At 37.4% G+C, this 21624-nt stretch overlaps 1 protein-coding gene across 5 annotated transcripts in view; it reads left to right on the top strand.

The window, feature by feature from the left end:
• LOC121313374 (pituitary adenylate cyclase-activating polypeptide type I receptor-like) overlaps positions 1-21624 on the top strand; it is a 94139-nt gene that overhangs the window by 48405 nt on the left and 24110 nt on the right. For all 5 annotated transcript variants that reach the window (XM_041245815.1, XM_041245817.1, XM_041245818.1 and 2 more), the window contains exons 4-11: positions 1025-1132; positions 2478-2581; positions 4074-4171; positions 7150-7279; positions 8779-8932; positions 9825-9885; positions 15404-15473; positions 16064-16155. In XM_041245815.1, the coding sequence (XP_041101749.1) occupies positions 1025-1132; positions 2478-2581; positions 4074-4171; positions 7150-7279; positions 8779-8932; positions 9825-9885; positions 15404-15473; positions 16064-16155 (817 nt within the window). The remainder of the gene's footprint in view (positions 1-1024; positions 1133-2477; positions 2582-4073; positions 4172-7149; positions 7280-8778; positions 8933-9824; positions 9886-15403; positions 15474-16063; positions 16156-21624) is intronic.

The raw sequence follows: 21624 nt of genomic DNA on the forward strand, positions 1-21624 counted from the left end.
TTTCCTAGTTCCACCTGTCTATCAACATTGACTCCCTATTTAAACCCAGGTCTCCTTACATCAAGGCTTCGTATGAGCCGTTCTGTCCTCTGAGGGTCGAACCCGGGCGCTAACTGGGACCCAGTCGCGAGACCGAGCCTATAACGACTCTCCGAGAAGTCAGAGGACTCTTGTCTTTTCAGGAGCCCAGAGTCAGATTGGGCCAGCCTCAACTCCATAGGGAAGGCACTCTCGATTAGAGTCCGGCCCGTCATTTTCTCTCTGTCTCTCTTTCCTGCTCTAGAGGCCGAGCCTCGAATCCTAAATTACAAAACAGTCCCTTCGTCTTGCAGCCCTGGTTCCCACCCTGTGAACCGCAAGATAAGCCTTGTTAAACACTACTGTTAGGGTTATGATTTTAGTGTTTTCATCAGACAAAGTTTTAACCGTTTAATCACCTTTCCCCAAAAATGCTGTCAGGTCATTTGTTAACATTTCCCTTACATAATGTTATGTAGCTATAATAAATCAGGCATCTACTCTCAACAAATGAGCTGGAGTCTTTTTGGAACAAATGTAATTTTTTAATAGTTTAAAGAAACCTGAGTTAAAATAAGTATGTTAAGCTTCAGGTTCGTATTGGTTTTCCTCTTTTTGTTTGAGTATGTAGTGATACAAAATATTTCAGGCATGTGTTACTACCAATAGGAATTTTACTAAGGGAGCAGATTTTATTGCCGGCAGTAGCTGCACCAAAAAAATGCATAATATGAATAGCTGTTTATCTTTGTCTAAACATAAGGCCAATAAAATATAAATATTTATTTTTCTTCAGTCTTGATGTTGCATCTTTTTTTGGGGAGGGGGTTGTTATTGACAGTAGAATTTGTACTGGTAATACGATGCTTTCAGCATCTTTTCTACTAGTTCTAGTCACTCCAATTTGTTTAACCAAAATTGAGTAAAAAATAAATAAAACACAGCAACGTTAACCCCGACTGACATCGAACAAATGTTTCTCTTTTTATGTTTGCTACCTACACAGGATGTCCTGGGATGTGGGATAACATCACCTGTTGGAAGCCTGCTAAGATTGGGGAAGTTGTTGAAGTCCCCTGTCCAGAGTTTTTTGGAATTGTAGGTTCTGAAGATGGTAAGTAATACATTTTAAATGGATAGCTTGTTATATTACATTTAAGATAAACTTTAGTTCTACATCTTATGCATTCATACTTATGAGAGTTTGTTTTGGAAGATATAGTGACCAAGATCCATTGTGTTCAGGAATATATCCCCTTTTGTATTGAAGAACAGCATGATAGTTAAAAAGAATATGTAAATAGAAGGTGAAAGTATTTACAGAAGAAGGGTCTGAGTTATTTAAAATATGTTTAGGTCCTGCAAAATAAACACAGCTGTCCATATACATTCAGTAGTATCTTCTTTCCATAAGCACAATGTATGGAAAAAAAAGTATACCTATATTATGTCTTTGAATTGCAATCTGTGCAAGTAGTTATAAAATAGTTATTCATGGTGTTTGAATAATAAACAAAAGTTCTTCAATGAGTTTCAACACATTTTGTGTAATCTATAATAATAATAATAATAATAATAATAATAATAATAATAATAATAATAATAATAATAATAATAATAAAATATGCTGAGGTAGGCAAACATTTCAGCGTAATGTCTTTATCATGGTCTTTGTTGACCATGGTCGAAAACCAACTTGAGAAATGTTATTTTATTTCTGTCAGTAAAAGTACTATATTTAGATTTATTTAGTTTATTTCATTAAAATAATGCAAGACACAGTGTCTTCCCTGGTACTATATCAAATGTATGGAAATCATTATTTTCTATCTGCCTCTTTTAGGTTACTTTGTCACATTATGAAGGAGCATTTTCAGTCATATTTAGCAGAATTTAATCATCACAAATATTTGAAGATCTGCACTCAGTAATATATGTTCATTGCCATTCAGATGCTATCAAAATCATTTTCAGGGTGTGTTTGCTTTGAGCTAATTACACAACAAAATGTATTAAAAAAAGAACAAAAACAACATTAAAATGCTTAGTGCAACAAAACGTTTGCCCAGCTCCATACACAAGTGAATGACTAATGGCAGCCAGACATTTTTATTGCAATTATCTCTCTTGGAAGCATAGTGTCTTTAAATATGTTTAATGGTTACACTGTGGCTAAGAATAGCAATAGCCAATACTATTCCTTTGTGATTCATGCCTTCATCCAGCCCATACTAAAACTGACTTCACTTGCAGTTATATACCATAGGAGACAGAGATAGAGAAAGAGAGAGGCAATATAATCAATTTCTTCATTATAGGACCAACATGTTTTGGATGAATTAATAATTTCAAAATAAACTTTTTTTTTTTGCAGAACCAGTATTTAATATAAAGGTTAAATCTGATTCTGGCTACATTTGCATCATTAAACAGACCCCAAATGTGTGTTTCTGTTGCAGACTTTGTGCACATCAGCAGGAACTGCTCTGAATATGGCTGGTCAGAACCTTTCCCACATTATTATGATGCTTGTGGTTTTAATGAGAATGAAACCGATCATGAGGTAAATATACGCTCAACAATGGATCACATCAAATTATGGCAACAATCCTTTTGCTGTCCATTGTTAGATCTGCCTATTTTCACCTCCAGTATTTACATTACATTACTGCACTTAATTAAAACAGCTCCTCTCTCTCACTGCATACAAACTATTTGTTTTCTGAACTTGTCCATGAAGAGATTCTAAGAGATTTTAAAAACTTTATTTCAATCTCCCTTGCATTGTGGCTAGTTTTTAAAAAGCCGACTGAAAAACATAACACTTTCATGCATATGAACCTATGTAATGAATCAAAACAGACTTTAAAAAAAAAAAAAACCTTTGAATAACTGTAAAACTGTGATTAAGTGTTAAGTGTGATCAATTGTCTGGATTGTTCTACTTTTTACAGTTGTGTTAAAAGTGCCCCTTCACTTAAGTACTGTATCTCAGTTTAAGGAACATGCAGCATGAAAATAAATGTCCTTTAACAGTAAAAGGAAACATGAAATAAGTGTATATGGAATTGTGATTATAGCATATTTTGACCTTAATCAATTAAGTAACAGAGTCAATTATTGGGGTGCTGGGTAGCGTCAAGTGTATTGCACTTTTGCATTATCAAAATATAAACTTGCACGTTACCAGAACTCAAACATATACCATGCAACAAAACAGGTCAGTTTTATACACTTCAAAAATGAATGAATCAGGCAATTAATCAGTCAAATAATCAGTATTTGAATATGAACAATAAATATTGCACATTATATTAAATAATATAATTACAAGCAGCCAGCAAATATTCAATAATTCACCTTTGGTATTTGGCCACAAAACAAAAAGCTTTTAATTAGCAATTGAAATCCCACTTTAGTGTAATCCAGTAGGCCATCAAAACCAACTATTCAAAACTAATAATTAATCAGAAAAGTAGTTTATGGGAATGGAACCCTCAATTGTCCAATTAACTGTGCTATCTCTGGTAAGAAGTATTACAATAGTTCAAAATAAACATTAAGAAATAACACATTGCTGTAAGGCAAGGCAATGCAATAAACAGTTTCAAGTAAACAAGGAAATTCTCAATTGTTAGTATAGTAACAATTATATATAATTGTTAGTGTTAATGCACACGTTTTTTAGTCACACAAATTATAATTATATAGTAGCAGAATGGCTTTAAAAAAACAGTTAACAGTCGGTGCAGGAAATAGGAAATAGGAAATAGAGAATATGATGCTTAAAAGCACTGAAGTTTGTAGAAAACAATATAATCTGGTCTGTCAGTACAAAACGAAAGTCAAACTTCTAGTCTTCTTCAGTAACCCTAAAACAGCTTGCACCCTTGATCTCCAACTCCAGGCGAGTAGTAACACTCCATGAATAGTTTTGTTCTTCCAAAAGAAAGTAGCCGTTTGTTTATTATTTATATAAAAGAAAGGTACAGGTGGTATATTTCTTTTTGCGAAATGTAGAGAAATGAACTACACATTCCTTTGTTTATTTGAAGGATCTGTATTTTGTGTCAGTGAAGGCTCTGTATACAGTTGGATACAGCACATCCCTAATCTCTCTCACGACTGCAATGGTGATTCTCTGTCGTTTCAGGTGAGTAATGTAATGTTACCCAAATAGAGGGGGTATTTAATGGCCTGTACAAGAATGATACATTTGTTTTTCAAAAGGCTTGACCAATAATCCCTAAACAATTCTGTCATGCTGTCTTTTAAGGGGTTAACAATTATCTTAATTATTATTATTTTTTTTTTTTAATATGTAAACTAGTTACCGCATAGTTTTGCTCACAGTACACTCCTGTGCACTAGATGGCGCTGGCATTACTAATATTAAGACAATTTGGGTGATCTAGCCAACATTACGTGTGGCTATGGCAAGCAACTAGAACTGAAAAGAAGCTATTGAACTCATAATACAACACCCAAACAGATATATAAAGACATTTGTTTTTCATCTTCTTCAGTTTAAATTGGGAATATGTTTTGTCCTTCCGGTCTGCGGTCATCTGTTGGTACGTCAGTGTCTTACTATTGGTTGTATGACCGAAGGAACTTTCATTTCATTGGTTCTTTGTTTCCTGGTGGTGTGGGTTGTGGGAATTACATCTTTTGAATTTATGTTGAGCTGCAGCAGTTGAGAAGAAAACATGTCTGGTAGGAAGTGATGGATTTGCTCACCCAGTTCTTAGCCTAGTTGCTCTACCTAACTGTGACTTTTACATCTGCTTTCTGAGCTCTACAATTTGCTGGTTCCTGTTCCTCATTCATTGGTTTGGTGTCATTCTCAGATTGACTCAAGTTACTCTCCTATTTTCATTTTGATGGTTTCTATATGTAATATATTGGTCTTGATCTGGCTTAAAATATTTCAAGTGAATGATAAATCTTTGTAAAAGATTCACTATTCATGCAATGTTGTTTTTATAACTACAGTACTTCTTAAACTGAAATTCAATACATTTAGAGATCATCACACAGCTCTATTTCCAGATAGAATCAGGATCCAACAGAAGACAACCACTAGAAATAATTAATGAAGACTGGAAACTCACTATTTTATTAATTAGCTGCATTCTTTTTGGCTTCTGCCTTCTTTAGATAGGATAGTAGAAATAGCTAAGTAGATACTGACTGATATATGTTTAAGTTTGAAAACTGCACAGTGGCTTAAAGATGTTTTACGAACACTGTGACATGGAGAGTTCTCAGGTGGCGATCCAATCCTGAAAGGAGGCATTGCCTTCCATGTATAGTCCATGGGGAAATAAAGTATTATTTCTGTGAATCCAGATGTTTTCCCTTTTATCTAACATATTAGGAGTGTACACGTTTTCTACTGGAACACTCTTCATATCAGGAAGGCTGTGGTTTTAATAGTTGATGTGCTTTGCAAGAGGTTTCTGAAATGAGTACATGGGGCATTATAAACATATAATCAGCCCTTAGAAATTTTGGCATGTAATTCGTTAAAAACGCACCAAATTACCAAAAATAGATCCAACTATTGCCCCCATGACTCTAATTTCAGTCAGTAGTTTTTTTTATAAACTCCCTCAAATTATGTCATCAGGCTGAGGTCCTTCCTCTCTACTACAACAAAGAAATATGGAAGACAAACCTGCATCTTGCTGGACAGCGATTGACGTTACAGAAAATGAATTATAAAATATACTGCAAAGCAAAGATGCTGCAAACACTAAAATTGTCATAAAAATGTCATTTTCAGTATTTTCTGACTTCCCAAAGTTCAAACAAATCCAGCTTGATGTATATAGCTATGACGTTCACAAACCGACTCCTCCAAGAATTCTATGCCGCAGTGAGAAAGTTATTTATGTATTTGCTCTGTAACAGATATGTATAAATGAAATATACAAAATCATATTTACTTTCTTCACTAATTCATAAAATAAATATGGACCGCAGACCTCAGCTCATAGTGGGAAACTAAAGGCCCCTGTGGAAGAACTACTGTATATAAACTATATTTGAATAATTGTAAAAAGAAAATAACCAATTAAACACAGTAGTGGTTCTGGCAGGGAACTCAATTTAACCTTAGATCAAATCTGTAAACATCAAGCATATTTTAGGTGCCTCCAGTGCCAGATCAAATTGTCAATACATCTAATGATCAGCAAGGAAAGCATTTATATTTACGTCACCAAAGTTTGCCTCCTCCTCCCCATCCTCCACCTGCTTTTTGGCTTTGTCTAATGGGGAGGGCAGCTATCCTGCCCCCCTGCCCATAGTTTCCCTACGGTCATCCTCTCCACTTATCTGCAAGCTTATTTATAGGCACCCTGAGCAAGAGAACTGAAGAAAACTTATTCTGTTAACAGTGCTAATAAATAAATAATAATAAAATAATAATAATAATAAAAAATAATAATAAATTAAATGATTAGATCATATATGCTAACCTATTTTTTTTTTTTTTTAATAATAAAAACTGTATTATAAAAGCTGAACTGACAATGGTACAATGTTTTAGTTGTCACAAATGCTCACTGAAAAAATATGCAACTTCCATTCTGCAGTGCATATAGATTTCAAAAGAGAGTAACCACATGTGACCCCTGCACAGCCTAGCAACAAACATGTCAAAATTAAGTCTAATTATGAGTGGTGGAGGCTAGCCTCAAAATGTGCTATGCTTATATTGCGTTAGCCAATAGAAATACAGTAAAACTTGACAGAAGGTGATTGAAGTGTGTGGAAGAAATACAGAATCCCAGTCCATTTTGAGGCTACAGGAAACTAGCCTCAAAATGGGAGAGGGGGTTCTGACATGTTAACCAATACTTGGCTTGAAAAGGATGACGTCAGGTTTGAAAATCTATGAAACAGGTGCTAGAGGCTAAAGGGTAGCCATTCGAGACAAACAGATCCATGTGTTTACTGCGCTGCGATTCTTTTAAAAGTACTATACATTTATTTTACTTTTACAAAATTACATGTAGGATTAGCCTCGGTAGTGGATCTGTTTGCTGAACGGAAAAATATACCAAAATATTTGTATCCCTAGAAATCCAGTTGGTAATGGTGTGGATTTTTTTCTCCTTTTAGAAAACTTCACTGCACCAGGAATTTCATTCACATGAACCTTTTTGTGTCATTTATTTTACGAGCCATATCAGTTTTCATTAAAGATGGAGTCCTCTACGCTGAAGAGGAAAATAATCACTGTGTTTCAACAGTAAGTAAACATGATCCTAATCTACAGCAAAAGTTGACTGTGTAACTATGCTGTAAACCATAAGAAATATATCAAATGGTCCCGAGGATTGCTCACAAATAATCTCAACCCTGTGGGAGAGTAAAGAACAGCAATACTTGGGTCTGAGTAATTTACTGTCCAATTTAGGTGAGTAAACTCTATTTTGGGCGAGTAAATTACAACATTACCTTGCAGTCATGACTACTTTTGAATAAATACTGTACATGAAGTAATGCTAACTTATGGGGTATGCATTAACTACATCCTTACGTTTTAACTAATTTACTTTGACTTACTGTACAAAAACTTGGTCTTGCAATAAAAACTTCCTTTTACTTATTTTCCATCTGAAAAAATATATACAATATCTCTTTTGCAGCCATTAAGTCCTACCCTAATAATAATAATAATAATAATGTCCCAGAAGTTGCTACTGGTTAGTGACTGCATTCACCAAGTCTCCTCCCACTAGTACTAGGCTGTTACAGATTTTATAGTTCTTTTCTATAATTCTTCATTTCTCAGTCTCTTCTGCGCTCCATTTTCAAGTCGAGAGACAAACTGCCTAAAAATGTCCAAAAATATATATTTTTAAAACAGTACCGATACTGCACTTTTGCAAATTAAGAAACAATATAATATTGTATTCCTTATTGATCACCTTCTATAGAAATATAAAGCACCCAGACTCTCTCCAAACACAAAATATTGTATTTATTATATATAATACAGTATAATATTTATTATTTATTATAGATATAATAAAAAAAAAAAACCTTGATATAAAGGAAGGTAAGTAAGCCAGGCTTAGGTGTTGTGGATGGAAGGTGCCCAATTGAAGACCCCAGAGAAGTACTCTACTCAGCTCAGTCCAGATGTTTGTTGCGCTGATGTGCTTGGGAGGCCCAACTATGGTTGATCCCTGGAGCCAGCACTGCAGCCATTGTGTGTGCTAAAGCGCCAGGGAGGCAAAACAGGCTGATCCCTGGAGCCAGCATTACACTTCAGCCATCAACACCAAACAGAAGGATATCTACATCATCAGATATAAGGAAATGCATGTCTTAGTTGGACAAGCTGTGTCTTAGTTGGTGCTTATCTTGGCGAGAGCTGAGTCCAATATCAGCATGAAGTTTTAACACCTACTCTCATGTAATGGAAATCATAGATTTACCTTCCAAAAATTCAGATGACAGATTGGTAAATTTGTCAGATAAGAATAATTATTGTTTTGGGATTTTTTTTCAGATGCCAAATAAATAAAGAGAAGTTTTTATTTTTTAAGATCAGGTAGCCCATAAGTTAGCATTCAAGTATGTACAGTATTTATTGAAAGTACTCATGACTTTAAGGTCTCTCTCTCTCTCTCTCTCTCTCTCTCTCTCTCTCTCTCTCTCTCTCTCTCTCTCTCTGTGTGTGTATGTGTATGTGTATAAGATGTATATATATAATATCTTTATTTCTGGTGTTTTCCACAGATTGAATGTAAAGCAGTGATGGTGTTTTTCCACTACTGCGTCATGTCAAATTACTTCTGGCTCTTTATTGAAGGGCTCTACCTATTTACCTTGCTGGTGGAGACCTTCTTCCCTGAACGGAGATATTTTTATTGGTACACAATCATTGGATGGGGTAAGACAAGGCTGTTAACATTCTAGTTGAGTAATATTTGAAGTGGGAAACAGCAACATTATACTGTGTATATGTTTGAAACTCTTTGAAGCATGTCTTAAATGTTTAGCTTCACACATTTTTGTATTGCTTATACATTCACTGTGTCTGTTACAGTAGCTCCACTGGTCTATGTGTACAATGCATCTGATATATCAGGCATTACATAGAAGTTTTGTGACATAAACAATTAAAGATTAACATCAACATGTATTTCATATGTGTATGTATATATATATATATATATATATATATATATATATATATATATAGAGAGAGAGAGAGAGAGAGAGAGAGAGAGAGAGAGAGAGAGAGAGAGAGAGAGAGAGAGAGAGAGGTCAATGTTAAGATGTGTCTACAAGATTAAAGATACAGATCTTTCAATATTTAAATTAACCCCCAATTTAAAGTGTCATACCTCTTTTTCAACAGTCCGATCTCCTGTTTCACCACATTATGACTTGTAAGACAAAAACAATCCATCAGAAAGCTGTGATGCATGTTTATTTATGTTTTTCTTTCTTGACAGCCTTCCTCACATAAACTGCAAGCAACAAAAAAATCCTTATTCCCAAATCTTATTTTCTATATTTCCATTATTTATTTTTTTGTCTGTTTTGATGAAGCAATGACATTTTGAATGCATGGAACCACTATAGACTGTTGGCTTTTGTTAAAGAAAACAGCAGCAGTATTTCAAAATCTCGAGTTAACGCTTTGTGAAGATGCAAATGATTGTCCAATACATTAGATATTATATATATATATATATATATATATATATATATATATATATATATATATATATATATATTGTAAAGCATAAGGATCAATATTAAATCTGTGTTCACAGGGACTCCTACTGTCTGTGTCACCACCTGGGCTGTGCTTAGATTACACTTTGATGACAATGGGTAGGTACTTGTTTAGGTATTTTGCCACTGAATATAATGTATTATATTGTTTATGTTACATCAAATTTCATGGCCCCTGTATAAAACTAGGCAGAACATACAATATATTCAAATTAATCTTTGCAGTGTGTCACTACGTATGTGTCACTTGAAAGGAAAATATGACAGGAATGTGACTGACCACATTAACCTTGACGTCATGTTATACCATTTTTTTTTGCTCAAAGTATGCTCCAGATGGTATTGTGGATTACAAAAATAAGAGTAATATGGTGACATTGTCACATTTATTTATAACTTTAAAGTTACAAATACAGTCAACTGTACATTGACACATGCCTGTTAAAATAGCATGGTAAATTTAAAAAAGGGATAATTAATCAGAAGGAAACTGGAATACTAAGATATATAAGATGTATTGTGTATATACATGTCTTCATTTCTAATGACTTTAGTAGGGTGCCCTGCACCACCACATATCATTTTCACACTAGTTTCTTTCCCTATATGTGACAGTACATAAATACATACATAACAGACACACATACATGAGGCATCTTCCACTCCAACTTATTGTACTATTTGGTTGACACAACAGTTTTGCCAGGTCCAGGCCAGTCAGTAATTGAATCTGAATGAAGTGGAAGCAAAATACTGTGTTTCTGAGTTTATGAAAAGGGGGACCAAAGACTAGTGAAGTAAAAATGAAAGGACATTTGAAAACAATATAACCATTGTTTGATTTCTGACTGAAAAGAAATACTTTTTTTGTAATGTACTGTACTGTGCTGATATGTTGTAGCATATACTTACAGAAGTGGGGCAGTCAGTCCCACTGTAGTGTAAATGATGACTCTTGAATAGCCTGCAGTGTTTAGTACATTTCTTAACATTTACTCAGGAGCATTCGCCAATACAAGGAGAATTTCTCTTGCTGGTTTTCTGTTCCCACAATACACCACTCATTTCAATCAGAGCAGGGAGGGCAGAGCCGGAGGGACCAGAGGGGCCATGGCCCCCTCACTTTTTGCATAGTGGGAAAAAGGCACTTTTATACAGGGCTGGTCTTAGGCCTAGGCAGCCTAGGGCTCCGTTCCTTAAAGGGCCCCTGCCTCAAAGGGCCCCACATATTGTATCTCTTGGTCTTGAATTTGGATGCTCGCTTGCACCGCACCACTGTCAAAGTATACAAACATGGGTAAACATTTCCTATTAGGCATCGCTGTGTGGTTCAGAAGCAGAGCAGAGAGCCCGTTAACAAACAACCTTGACTTTTTGGAAGACTGCACCTCTGTACTCATTGCTTGTATTTCTAAAATCTACTTGTTTGCGTATTAAGTCGGGCTGTATTTTTTTTTTTCACAGTAAAAAAAAAATTGCTTATTTCACAGCATTTGACAGTCTAAAAATAGGTACAGTATTTTAAGATATTTTATGATTAAACATAATGTAGGCTATATTAAAGTAGAAAAAAATAGCTTTGTCACATTCAAAATTATTGTAAGAATTGTTATGGGAAATGTTTGGGGTATTGGTTCAGAGATGTTTGATTTGCCATGCCTGTGTGATTGACGCAGGGCTTGTATACTTAAGTCTGGGGAGAGCAGGGAGTCAGACAGAATATGGTGATTGTTCTTGGTTGTTCAGTTATGTGTACAGATCTCTTTTAAATAAACCAGTAAAGTGTTTCAAGGACCAAATAGCCTTGTCTAGTTCTCTATTAAACACCACCAATAACGTTACATCTGGTGGCATCGGTGCTTCAAAAAACAAAAAAAGGTTTGCATTTGTTTTTTTTTTTCTTGTTTTATCTGAGGACTGAACGAAAATATCTATTGATAGATGTGATGAAATCAATAATGCAGTTTTAGCGGACAAGCACAGACGCTACCATACAAAACTGAAAAACATTCCTCTGCCCCCTTCCTTTCATAATAACGGCGTCTTTTCAGCAATGGGCTCGCCGATTTGAATATATACAGAAGGCGTGGTTCAGAGATTACACCCTGCACTTTTTGCTGTTTGGGACAATTTACCCCTGTGAGTTCAAAGAGATTATGCAGCTACAAAAAAAAAAAAAGTGCTGCAGGAGGCTTTTGGGCAAAAGAATATTATAGCTTATTTTCAAACGTTCCCTAAGTCTTGCTGTAGATAGTCTTGCCAAATAAACCTATTGAGGTGTATGCTGCTGATGTTTGTCACCTGGTTAAAGAAGCATTTCCCGAATTTGAAACTAAGGCATCCAAATACATGAAACTATCTAGATTCTTGGCTAGACTGAATCAAAAGCTCAAAATCAAATGCCATGAAAGGGATGTTTTGAAGATCTCCTACAAATTGTGACATAGCCAGAGAGGGCACACCAAGCTGCAAAAACTATTTCACCAATAATGACACCTGTAATGCAATGGCAAGTGAACCTCCAAAGTCAGTTAATTCTGTTTCCGACACAGAGAACATTTTGCTAAAAATTGTGAAAGACTTTACTGACACCATACAGGATCTACAGAAAAATATGACAGCTCCTAAAACACACATGAACCAACCTCCCATTCAGTAGTACACTGGACACGAGGATGACAGCAAGCAGTTTCACAGATCTCCCTAACCTTATAGATGTGGTTCAAGCAAGTAACAGTAATAAGCCATGCCCACCCAGCTATCCACACTCTCCTGACAGACGTGGATATGCACGTAGTTACTCGCCTGGCCAGTATTCCCAAAGCCGCAGCAGAGAAGGTGGCTCTCCTTATCACCATTGTGACCAGTGTTGCAACCACAGGAATACCAGTCACTGTAAGGACTATGCATATTATGATCGATTCAGCAGATCTCCAAACCATTGTTCCAGCCACCGCCCTGCTGATGACAGCTATAGGGTGGAGACACCTTACAGCAAGTATCCAGGACATAATTCTCTATGGTGACGGGGCAAGGCCCAAGTCCTAGTCCAAAGCACGTTTCCTTCAGCGATGGCCAGCAAGCACCCAGAGATTATCACAGGGAGGGAAACTGATATTAGTTGATGATGTGGGGCATTCATCAACTTTCCCCACACCAGCTCCCCATGACAACTCTTCAGGATTGGACAGGGTAGTGACTGCCTCAACTGCAACAGAAAACCTTCCAGTGGCAACCAACATAGGCACGGCTACATGTTCTCCATCATGCTCTGACAGTTCATCTTCCAGATTGGTGAATAAAGAGACTTTCACTCCTTATATTACTGCTATTGTTGAGGGACATGAAATTAGCATATTATTAGACACTGGCTCCAGTATTTCTATTATCAGTGAATCACTGCACATGTCAATTCCTGCATTATACAGGCAGCCTCTTAAGAAGAAATTTATACTAACTAAATTAGTTACAGGTCACTGTTTGGACACGCTTGGTACAATCAACCTTACCATTCGCCTGGGGATGAACTTGCTGCAGCATGAAGGTCATTCATAACATTAGTACTGCTGTTTTACTTGGCTGGGATTGCCTTTGTCAGCATCATGCTGTAATATACACAGCAAATGGACTTTGTGAACTATACAACCAAGACTTGCCGCTATTGCATGCTAGCCAGCTCATCCCAGTATGTTGTGCTGTCCATGTGTTTGTAAAGACGACAGCTCCTCCTCAAAGTGAAACGCATTGCATTGTCACCTTAGTACTACCTGCTGAGAGCACTGTTGTTCCTGATTCAACCATTGGGTTCATGGAACCGTATCACCTAGAAACAGAAGGAATAGCTGTTTCACAAAATCTCACTGCAGGTGAAAATTGGCTCCTAATGAATCCTAAAAGCTACGCAATTGAACTACAGCCCGGTTTACAGATTGGTTAATTCTACCCTATAGCAGCACAGATCCTGGATCAGCCAACTGTTTGTAATGTTGCTGACTCTGCTACACAACAAAAGCAATTTCCTTTTGATTTCCAACACAGTGATCTCACTACACAGCAGATGTCCCAATTGAAAACACTACTGATGACCTACACCGATATCTTCAGTAAAGACCCAACTGATTTTAGCAAGATGGACATTATCATGCATCACCTAGAAAGCAAGCTGAAATCCAGTCATAAGTTGAAAACATGCTTGAAAAGGGGATTGTAGAAGAAAGTCACAGCCCATGGGCGGCCCCAGTTGTCATGATGAAGAAAAAGGGTGGCACATGGCGTCTGTGTCGATTACAGAGGGTTGAACTCTGTAACAATTAAAGATGCACACCCTCTTCAGAGAACAGTTGACACCTTAGATGCACTGGAGGGCTCATCAATTTTCAGTACCATGGATCTGTTATCAGGCTACTGGCAAGTACAGTTAGACTTGCAAGATAAGGCTAAAACAGCTTTTACCACTGGTTGTGCACTGTACCCATTCTGAGTAAAGCCAATGGGTCTGGTGAATGCCCATCCCACATTTCAACATCTTATGCAGTTGGTCTTGCGAGGTTTGCCATGGAAGGTATACCTGGTTTACTTAGATGATATTATTGTCTACAGTATGAGCTTTGCAGAACACCTTGAGCATCTCAGGGAAAACTATTAGAACAGTTGGTGATCTGTATTTCAATGGTTAATTCCCCTCTCTTAGAGCAATAAAAGATAAATACAGTATCCCAGTAAAAACTTATAGAACTTACCATCATATTAAAGTTGGATTAACTAAATAAATAAGCACAAAATGTAACTGTCCTAGGGTTATAACATTAGAGCAATTTATGACTGAGAACAAAAACAATATGCATACTGCATCTAAAATGTATGCTTTTATGGTAAAGTATCTGTGGAAGTATTAACAATTCACCAGTTAATGCAAAATTAAGAACAATTCAATTCAAAACCATAAACATAACCTATTATAGTCCAGAGAAATTATATAAATGAACTATTCTATTCTCCACTTGTTGGAGATGCAGTGAAGAACATGAATCAATGCTAAACATGCTTTGGACTTGCAAGAAATTATGTTTATATTGGGATACAATGTTTCATCATATAGCTTCTATATTAAATATACCTTTAAATAAGTCCCCTTGTTAGGTCTTATTGAGGACCTTAATATCAATAAATCCCAAACTCAGCTAATTTTGACTCTGTTACTGACAGCAAAAAAAAAACCTGTTATGATTTTTTGGTAGGAAAAGGAACCTCCACCACTTATAGGTTAATAATATTGTTTCTCATAGTGAGCTTATTTATTTATACATTGTAAATATTTCTATATAAAGGGTAGAATTTCATGAATTTAATTATATGTGTAAAATGTATCTATTTATTTATTTTAACTTTTTAAAGTATGGTCTCCCTATATATTAATTTAAATAACTTCATAAATAATTAGTTGCATTGTTGTTAGTTGCATATATATATTGTTTTGTGAACTTTAAAAAAGTTATGGGGGGGCTTATGAACCCACACACACTTGGAAACATAGTTATGGGCTCTGTAACAGTTTAGTGTAGTTCAAAAAGATATTTAAACTATATTCCATGACCCACACAGTTTCTTTCTTTTAAAGGTGCTGGGATACGAATGAGAGCACTGCTTTGTGGTGGGTGATTAAAGGACCTGTTGTTGCTTCAATTATGGTAAGGAATTTAAGAAAAAAGGAAAGTAAAAAAAATATAATTATTAAATATAATTAAATTAATTCCTATATAATCATTAAATATAATTAATGTTCACTTATCTGCAGAATAAAATAGTTTTGTATGAGGTTTTGAGTAAAGCTTAGTTGGTTATTTATTTTTGGTAACTTTCTACTGCTAGTGATAGAAAAAAAAAAACAACATAACTGAATTACTTAACACAGTAGCTGTTGTAGCTGTGTTTATATTCTCTTTAGAGTCTACAAAAACATAAATGTAGATTTTGTCATTTTGTCTTAGATTTTTATAATAGTTTACTATTGTAAATTTGTTTTGGAATTGTGCAGTTTTCTGATGTTTTTCCAGTGGTTACACTATGATTATTACTATTTATTTATTTTATATGCTTTCCAATCCTCTCTGGGATTTACAATACTTACCAGTATTTGAACATGCTTATTACACTTTCCTATGCTTTTACTATGGTAATCTGTTTTAAGGGAACAACAGCGTTATCTTTATATAGTTTACATGAAAACAATTAAAATGACCAGACAACAACTGATGACTTTAAATGCATTTCTTTCTAGATAAACTTTGTTCTCTTTATTGGAATTATAATTATCCTTGTGCAAAAACTACAATCGCCTGACATTGGAGGCAATGAATCCAGCATGTACTTGTAAGTATGAGCTTTACAATATTTAATTGTTTCAGGACAATACAATGAAACATGCACATGAGAAAACTGAAAATACTGTATGTAATTTCAGAATTGGTACATAAGGGCCTCCTTTACTAAATGTTTTCTACACAGTTTCACATCGTTTTTTGTTTTTTTCTGGTCGAATTAAACAGACATTTAACATTAACCTTATTCACTAATAGCTGTCAACATTTGTTTCAATGAGGTTTCACATATGTATGAATTTTGTGCGATTCGTCAGTGTGAAGACGTCAGCTACTAAAACAGCGCCAGCACTGTGCACCTTGGCCAGGGGTATTTTCTTATCTAGAATAAGCACTTTTGATTTCCCAGACAATGAAATAACAGCTAACTGCAGACTAACAGAGAATTGATTTTAGATATATTTCAAGAATTACAGAGGATTTACAATGCCAAACTAAAAGAAGCCATGCTGTGTCACTGGAAACCAAAGTGGCAGCAGCACTCTGATTCTATGCAGCTAGTAACTTGTAAATGGATAGTGGGCAATTTCCTGGCATAATTCAACTTTTGTTTTCAAGGGTGCTACTCCTCCACAGAACATATATATATATATATATATATATATATATATATATATATATATATATATATATATATATATATATATATGTGTGTGTGTGTTTTTCACACACTGACTAACAACTACAAGAAGCCAAACAACACTTTTAACTTAAGTGGATTCCCTGAGGCGATTTGTGCAACAGATTACACATAGGTACTCATCTCCCCACCATCAAAGGATGACCCTGCTTACAGAAATCGCAAGCATTCTTTTTCCATTAGTGTCCAGTTTGTGTGCAATGTCAACTATTACATTACGGGCGTTATAAGGCCCAACGTGACAGCAAATCAAAAATATATGTTCAATAACAGTAAATATCAAACGGGTAGCCAAAAAATGAGCACCTGGAGACATAGAATCTACAAGGGCATGGAAAGCAGAGATAGCCACTAAATACACCTTCAAGGTGGAAGGCAATCTTCCAGCATAAAGCAATTCTTGCAGAAACTGTAATAGGGCAAGTAATGGCATCAAGCAGTTCTTGCAGAAACTGCAAGATAACTGGCATAGGGCAAGTAATGGGGTCATGGTTCCCAGCCAGACACCAAGTTTGAAAATACTTCCACTTACAGGTATACAAGGACCTAGTGGAGTCTGCTCTAGCTCTCTGAATCTTTTCCACAACCGCGTCTGATAGCCCTAGGGCTAGCCAGTGGTCCCTTTCAGACCCATAGCTGGAACCTGCCCGGTTCCGGGTGCCAAAGAGAGCCTTTCGTCTGACTGAGAAGATCGAGGAAGACTGAGCGGGAAAGCAGGCACCCCTGTATAGCTGCAACCCTGTCGCCTGACAGGTATGCGTGCATCGTAGTGGAGTCCAGCCGGAGCCCCAGGTACATGGTTCACTCCATTGGTGTAAGCTGACTCTTTGCATCAATTATTGTGAGGCCCAGCCTGACCAGATGCTCCATCACAACCGCCGTGTTGACCAGCGCTCCCTCTCGCGATTGGGAACAAATCATGGCAGGGGAGCCAGGATAGCGTCCATGCACTTTGAGAATGTACACAGAGATAGAAAAGCGCAGGTACTTTCTGTGCTCTGGATGAATGGGAACATGAAAGTATGCTTCCCTTAAGTCAACAGTGGTGAACCAGTCGCCCGGCCGGACAAACTGGAGGATGTGACGGTTTATCAGCATTTGGAACATCCTTTCTTTTAAGAACCCGTTTAGGAGCCTCAGGTCTAAGATGGGGCGAAAGCTGGCATCTTTCTTGAGTACCTTGAGTAGTACCCCTCTCCATGGGAGATGGGGTCTACAAGACGAATGGCTCGCTTGCACAGCAAGGCAGCCACTTCTTTCTGAAGTACCGAGGCTTACAGAGGGTCTGTCACGAAAGTGTTTGTGACACCTCGAAAGGGAGGAGGTCCCAAGTGAAACTGAAGTGCATTGACATTTTGCATGGTGGCATTTTGCATTTTGCACCCAGGAGTCTGAGGTGCAAGCGTGCTAGTACTGCAGCTGTTGTGCCGAAAAGGAGTCTGAGGCCTCCAACCTTCAGGGTTGCCTGCGCTTCTGCTGCATATGCTCTCTTCAAATGTGTCTCTGTCACCCTGCAATGGGGGTTCAGGCACGCCGGGTCTCTAATAAGACCACCCACTGGCGGGGCCTTAACCAGAGCCGCGATGGCGGAGTTACCAGGGGGAATTCCACCAGGCCAAGCTTATCTGCGCCTTCCAAGGAGGTGAGCGATGTGGCCTGCTTGAGCACACTGGGCCCTGAGGCCGAGTGTTACCAGGAGGAGTGTACCGGGAACCTCTCGGGGCTGGGAACCAGCGCATGCATCCAGAAAATGGACCGGTGTGGTTCAGCTGCTGGCGTCCAGGGGACCTGCAGGAAAGCTGCAGCACATCGCATGAGTGCCAAAATGGAGCTGGACAGCGGGGTGGTACTGGCCTCTGAGACACTCTCAGAACCAGGCTCTCCCTTCGCAAGGGTCTCACCCACTTGCATCTCTGAGGAGAAAGAAGCTCCGTCACCTGTGAAATGCATACCGCGCATAATCGCACTAGAGTGGTAGAGGTATCAGCACGTGTGCACACGTGCACTGTGCGAACTGAGCACCGCACACACCGAGTACTGAGGGCACTAAGTGCATTGCGTATCGTGCAGCGTTGCTGTGCACTACGACTGAGGCGCTGGGCACCATGTCGCTTATACTAAGCACCTGTGCTCTGAGATAATAGTATCATGGGCTATGCGTGTTCTGTGGTATCGCAGCAAAACTGTTTGTATACAAGGCCTGACTCACCGAGGTGACGGGCCTGTGCGGCCAGCAGGGTCTACTCAACAGCGGGGATATGGTAAGGCCTAGCCCTGTGGAGGAGAGCGTGGCTAGGAAAGTCACTCCACAACAGGGGTACGGCAAAACCTAGCCCCAAGGAGGACACGTGTACTTACAGGAGAAAGCAAGGAGAGAGAGAGAGGGTACACTGTTTACAAGGCCCGACTTACCGAGGTGGCGGGCCTGTGCAGCCGGCAGGATCTACTCGACAGCAGGGATTCGGCAAGGCCTAGCCCCGTGGAGGAGAGCGCGGCTGGGAGGTCACTCAACAGCAGGGATATGGCAAGGCCTAGCCCCGAGTAGGACACATGTACTGTAGGTAAAGGAAGAAAGAGTACACTGTTTACAAGGCCCGACTCACTGAGTTGGTGGGCCTGTGTAGCCGACAGGGTCTACTCGACAGCGAGGATTCGGCAAGGCCTAGCCCCGTGGAGGAGAGCGTGGCTGGGAGGTCACTCGACAGCAGGGATATGGCAAGACCTAGCCCTGAGGAGGACATGTGTACTCTCAAGAAGAAAAGACACGGATGACTGCACAGGAAGTCACTCACGTATGACAGACAGATAAAAAAAAGAGTGGCCTACCACTCAAGTGAGGAAGCCGCTGAAAGACAGAAAGGACTCGGTCTTTTAAGTCTTTGATTCCAGGAAAGCGGCAAGCTGGCTTTCAGCATGAATGCAAGGGAAATACAACAAGACTCAATTCGACTCGCAAAGCTCTTTCCTTATCCACACACAGCTAGACATAGAGGTTTTACCCTACTATCTTTAGAGGGAAAAAGAGGAGGATCTTCCTGCCAGTGACGGTTTTATTCCCTCGGTAGGCAGGAACGAGTGCGGCATCACAGGAAGGGGCCTATCGGCAGCTCTGGTATAAAGAGCTCAGTAATAACTACACGAAGGGCAGGAATATCCCATGAGTGGTGGGCGTCTTCGAATTGAAAGGGAACAGGTTTACCTTTTTCCTTAAGCCAGTTTTGTATGATGTTCACAGACCATTTGGAAGCTTTTATTGTGTTTTTTTTTTCTTTTTTTTGTTCAAGTTCAAGTTGATTTAGTTCAGTTTCTGTTATTCCACTGTGCTGCTTTTCTTTTAAAGTAAAGTTAATTACTGACACTGATAAGATCAATATTTGATTGTGGGTTTGACTGTCATATTATTTATTGTTTTAATTAATGATAATTTACAAATATTAAATGTTATAGAATAATGGCTTACAAATTTAAATTCAAAGCTTTTGGTAATGCGTCTGAATTGAAAGGTTGTGTGGGATTAAAGTATGGCTGATAGAATGCAGCTAACCAATCAAAAAGCAGGATTTTTCCAAACAGATTTATAATAATATTATAATGAATTTCCTTAGGTCTTGCCTTGACTTATATTTTGGAGTAATCTTCAGTCCCCACTATAACAAAAGAGTCTGCCAACAGGCAATGCTTTGCTTCTTTTAATTATTAAATACTCCAGTTATTGTAACACTAATTAAAAATAAAATAAAACGTGTTTAAAGTGAAAACAGTCGCAATTCAGACAACACAAACAGTTCTGCAACAAAACTAGTAAAAACATATTTAATTTTAAGTAGATGGCTCTGTTGTCACCAGGTTGGTTAGTTTGCAATGGCTTCTTTTGAGGTGTGATTTTACTTTTCATTCCCTGTGTGGCATTTATATACTTTCCTGTGACTTAATTGAAGTGTCTAATCGTCCCAAACCATGAACAGTAGAAAGTGATAATAAATTTAAGCAGTGCCTCGCCAGTTGCCGTCCTTGTTTGTACGACAGTGCTGCTGCTTTTTTTTTTGTTGAATATTTAATATCTTACCCTCTTTTCAAATAGTCTTGTTTCTTTTCACACAAAACACAGCATTACTGTTGCTTGTGACCATTTTTCCTTTTCCCCCATCCTGTTAGCCTTATACTTTCTGAACCAAATACATATATATATATATATATATATATATATATATATAATATATATTATAGATATATATATAATATATATATATAATATAGATATATATATATATTTAAAACTTCTGATTCTTCCATTGTAAATATTGCAATCATAAGTTTGGCCCTTTGCAATCATAAGTTTGGCCCTTTCGAAAATGTTGTTCCTACTGCTAATGATGTATATTTCGCCTCAGTTAAATAGAGGTGAAAAAATTGCATGCAGCAAATCTGATGTACTGGGTTTGTGAATTTGAGGAGTTAGGTACTGTGAAGATTAGTGAAATAAATGTTTTATTTTCACTAAGTGAATTTCATTTTAGTAAACGAGGCCAACATCTGCTCACAGTACCTGCAATGGGTATTGGTAATCTGGAAAAAGGATATACTTATTACTACTTTAAGTTTATTATCTTTACAGCAGTTACCATATATAAATATCAAACTGTATCAAAATGTTTTTCCATGTGTATAGTTTTATAGGAATGTGCAATGTTGTTTTGCCGTTTTACATGTGTGTATGATATAATAGCTTATGTATGTGATTTATGAAAGTGGAGTGTTGTTCATCAAAACTGTTTTTAGGATTTCAAAAATCTGGACCTAGATGTGCATACAAGAGTATCT

This window comes from Polyodon spathula, chromosome 3, assembly GCF_017654505.1.
Source record: "Polyodon spathula isolate WHYD16114869_AA chromosome 3, ASM1765450v1, whole genome shotgun sequence".
Classification (NCBI taxonomy): Eukaryota; Metazoa; Chordata; class Actinopteri; order Acipenseriformes; family Polyodontidae; genus Polyodon; species Polyodon spathula.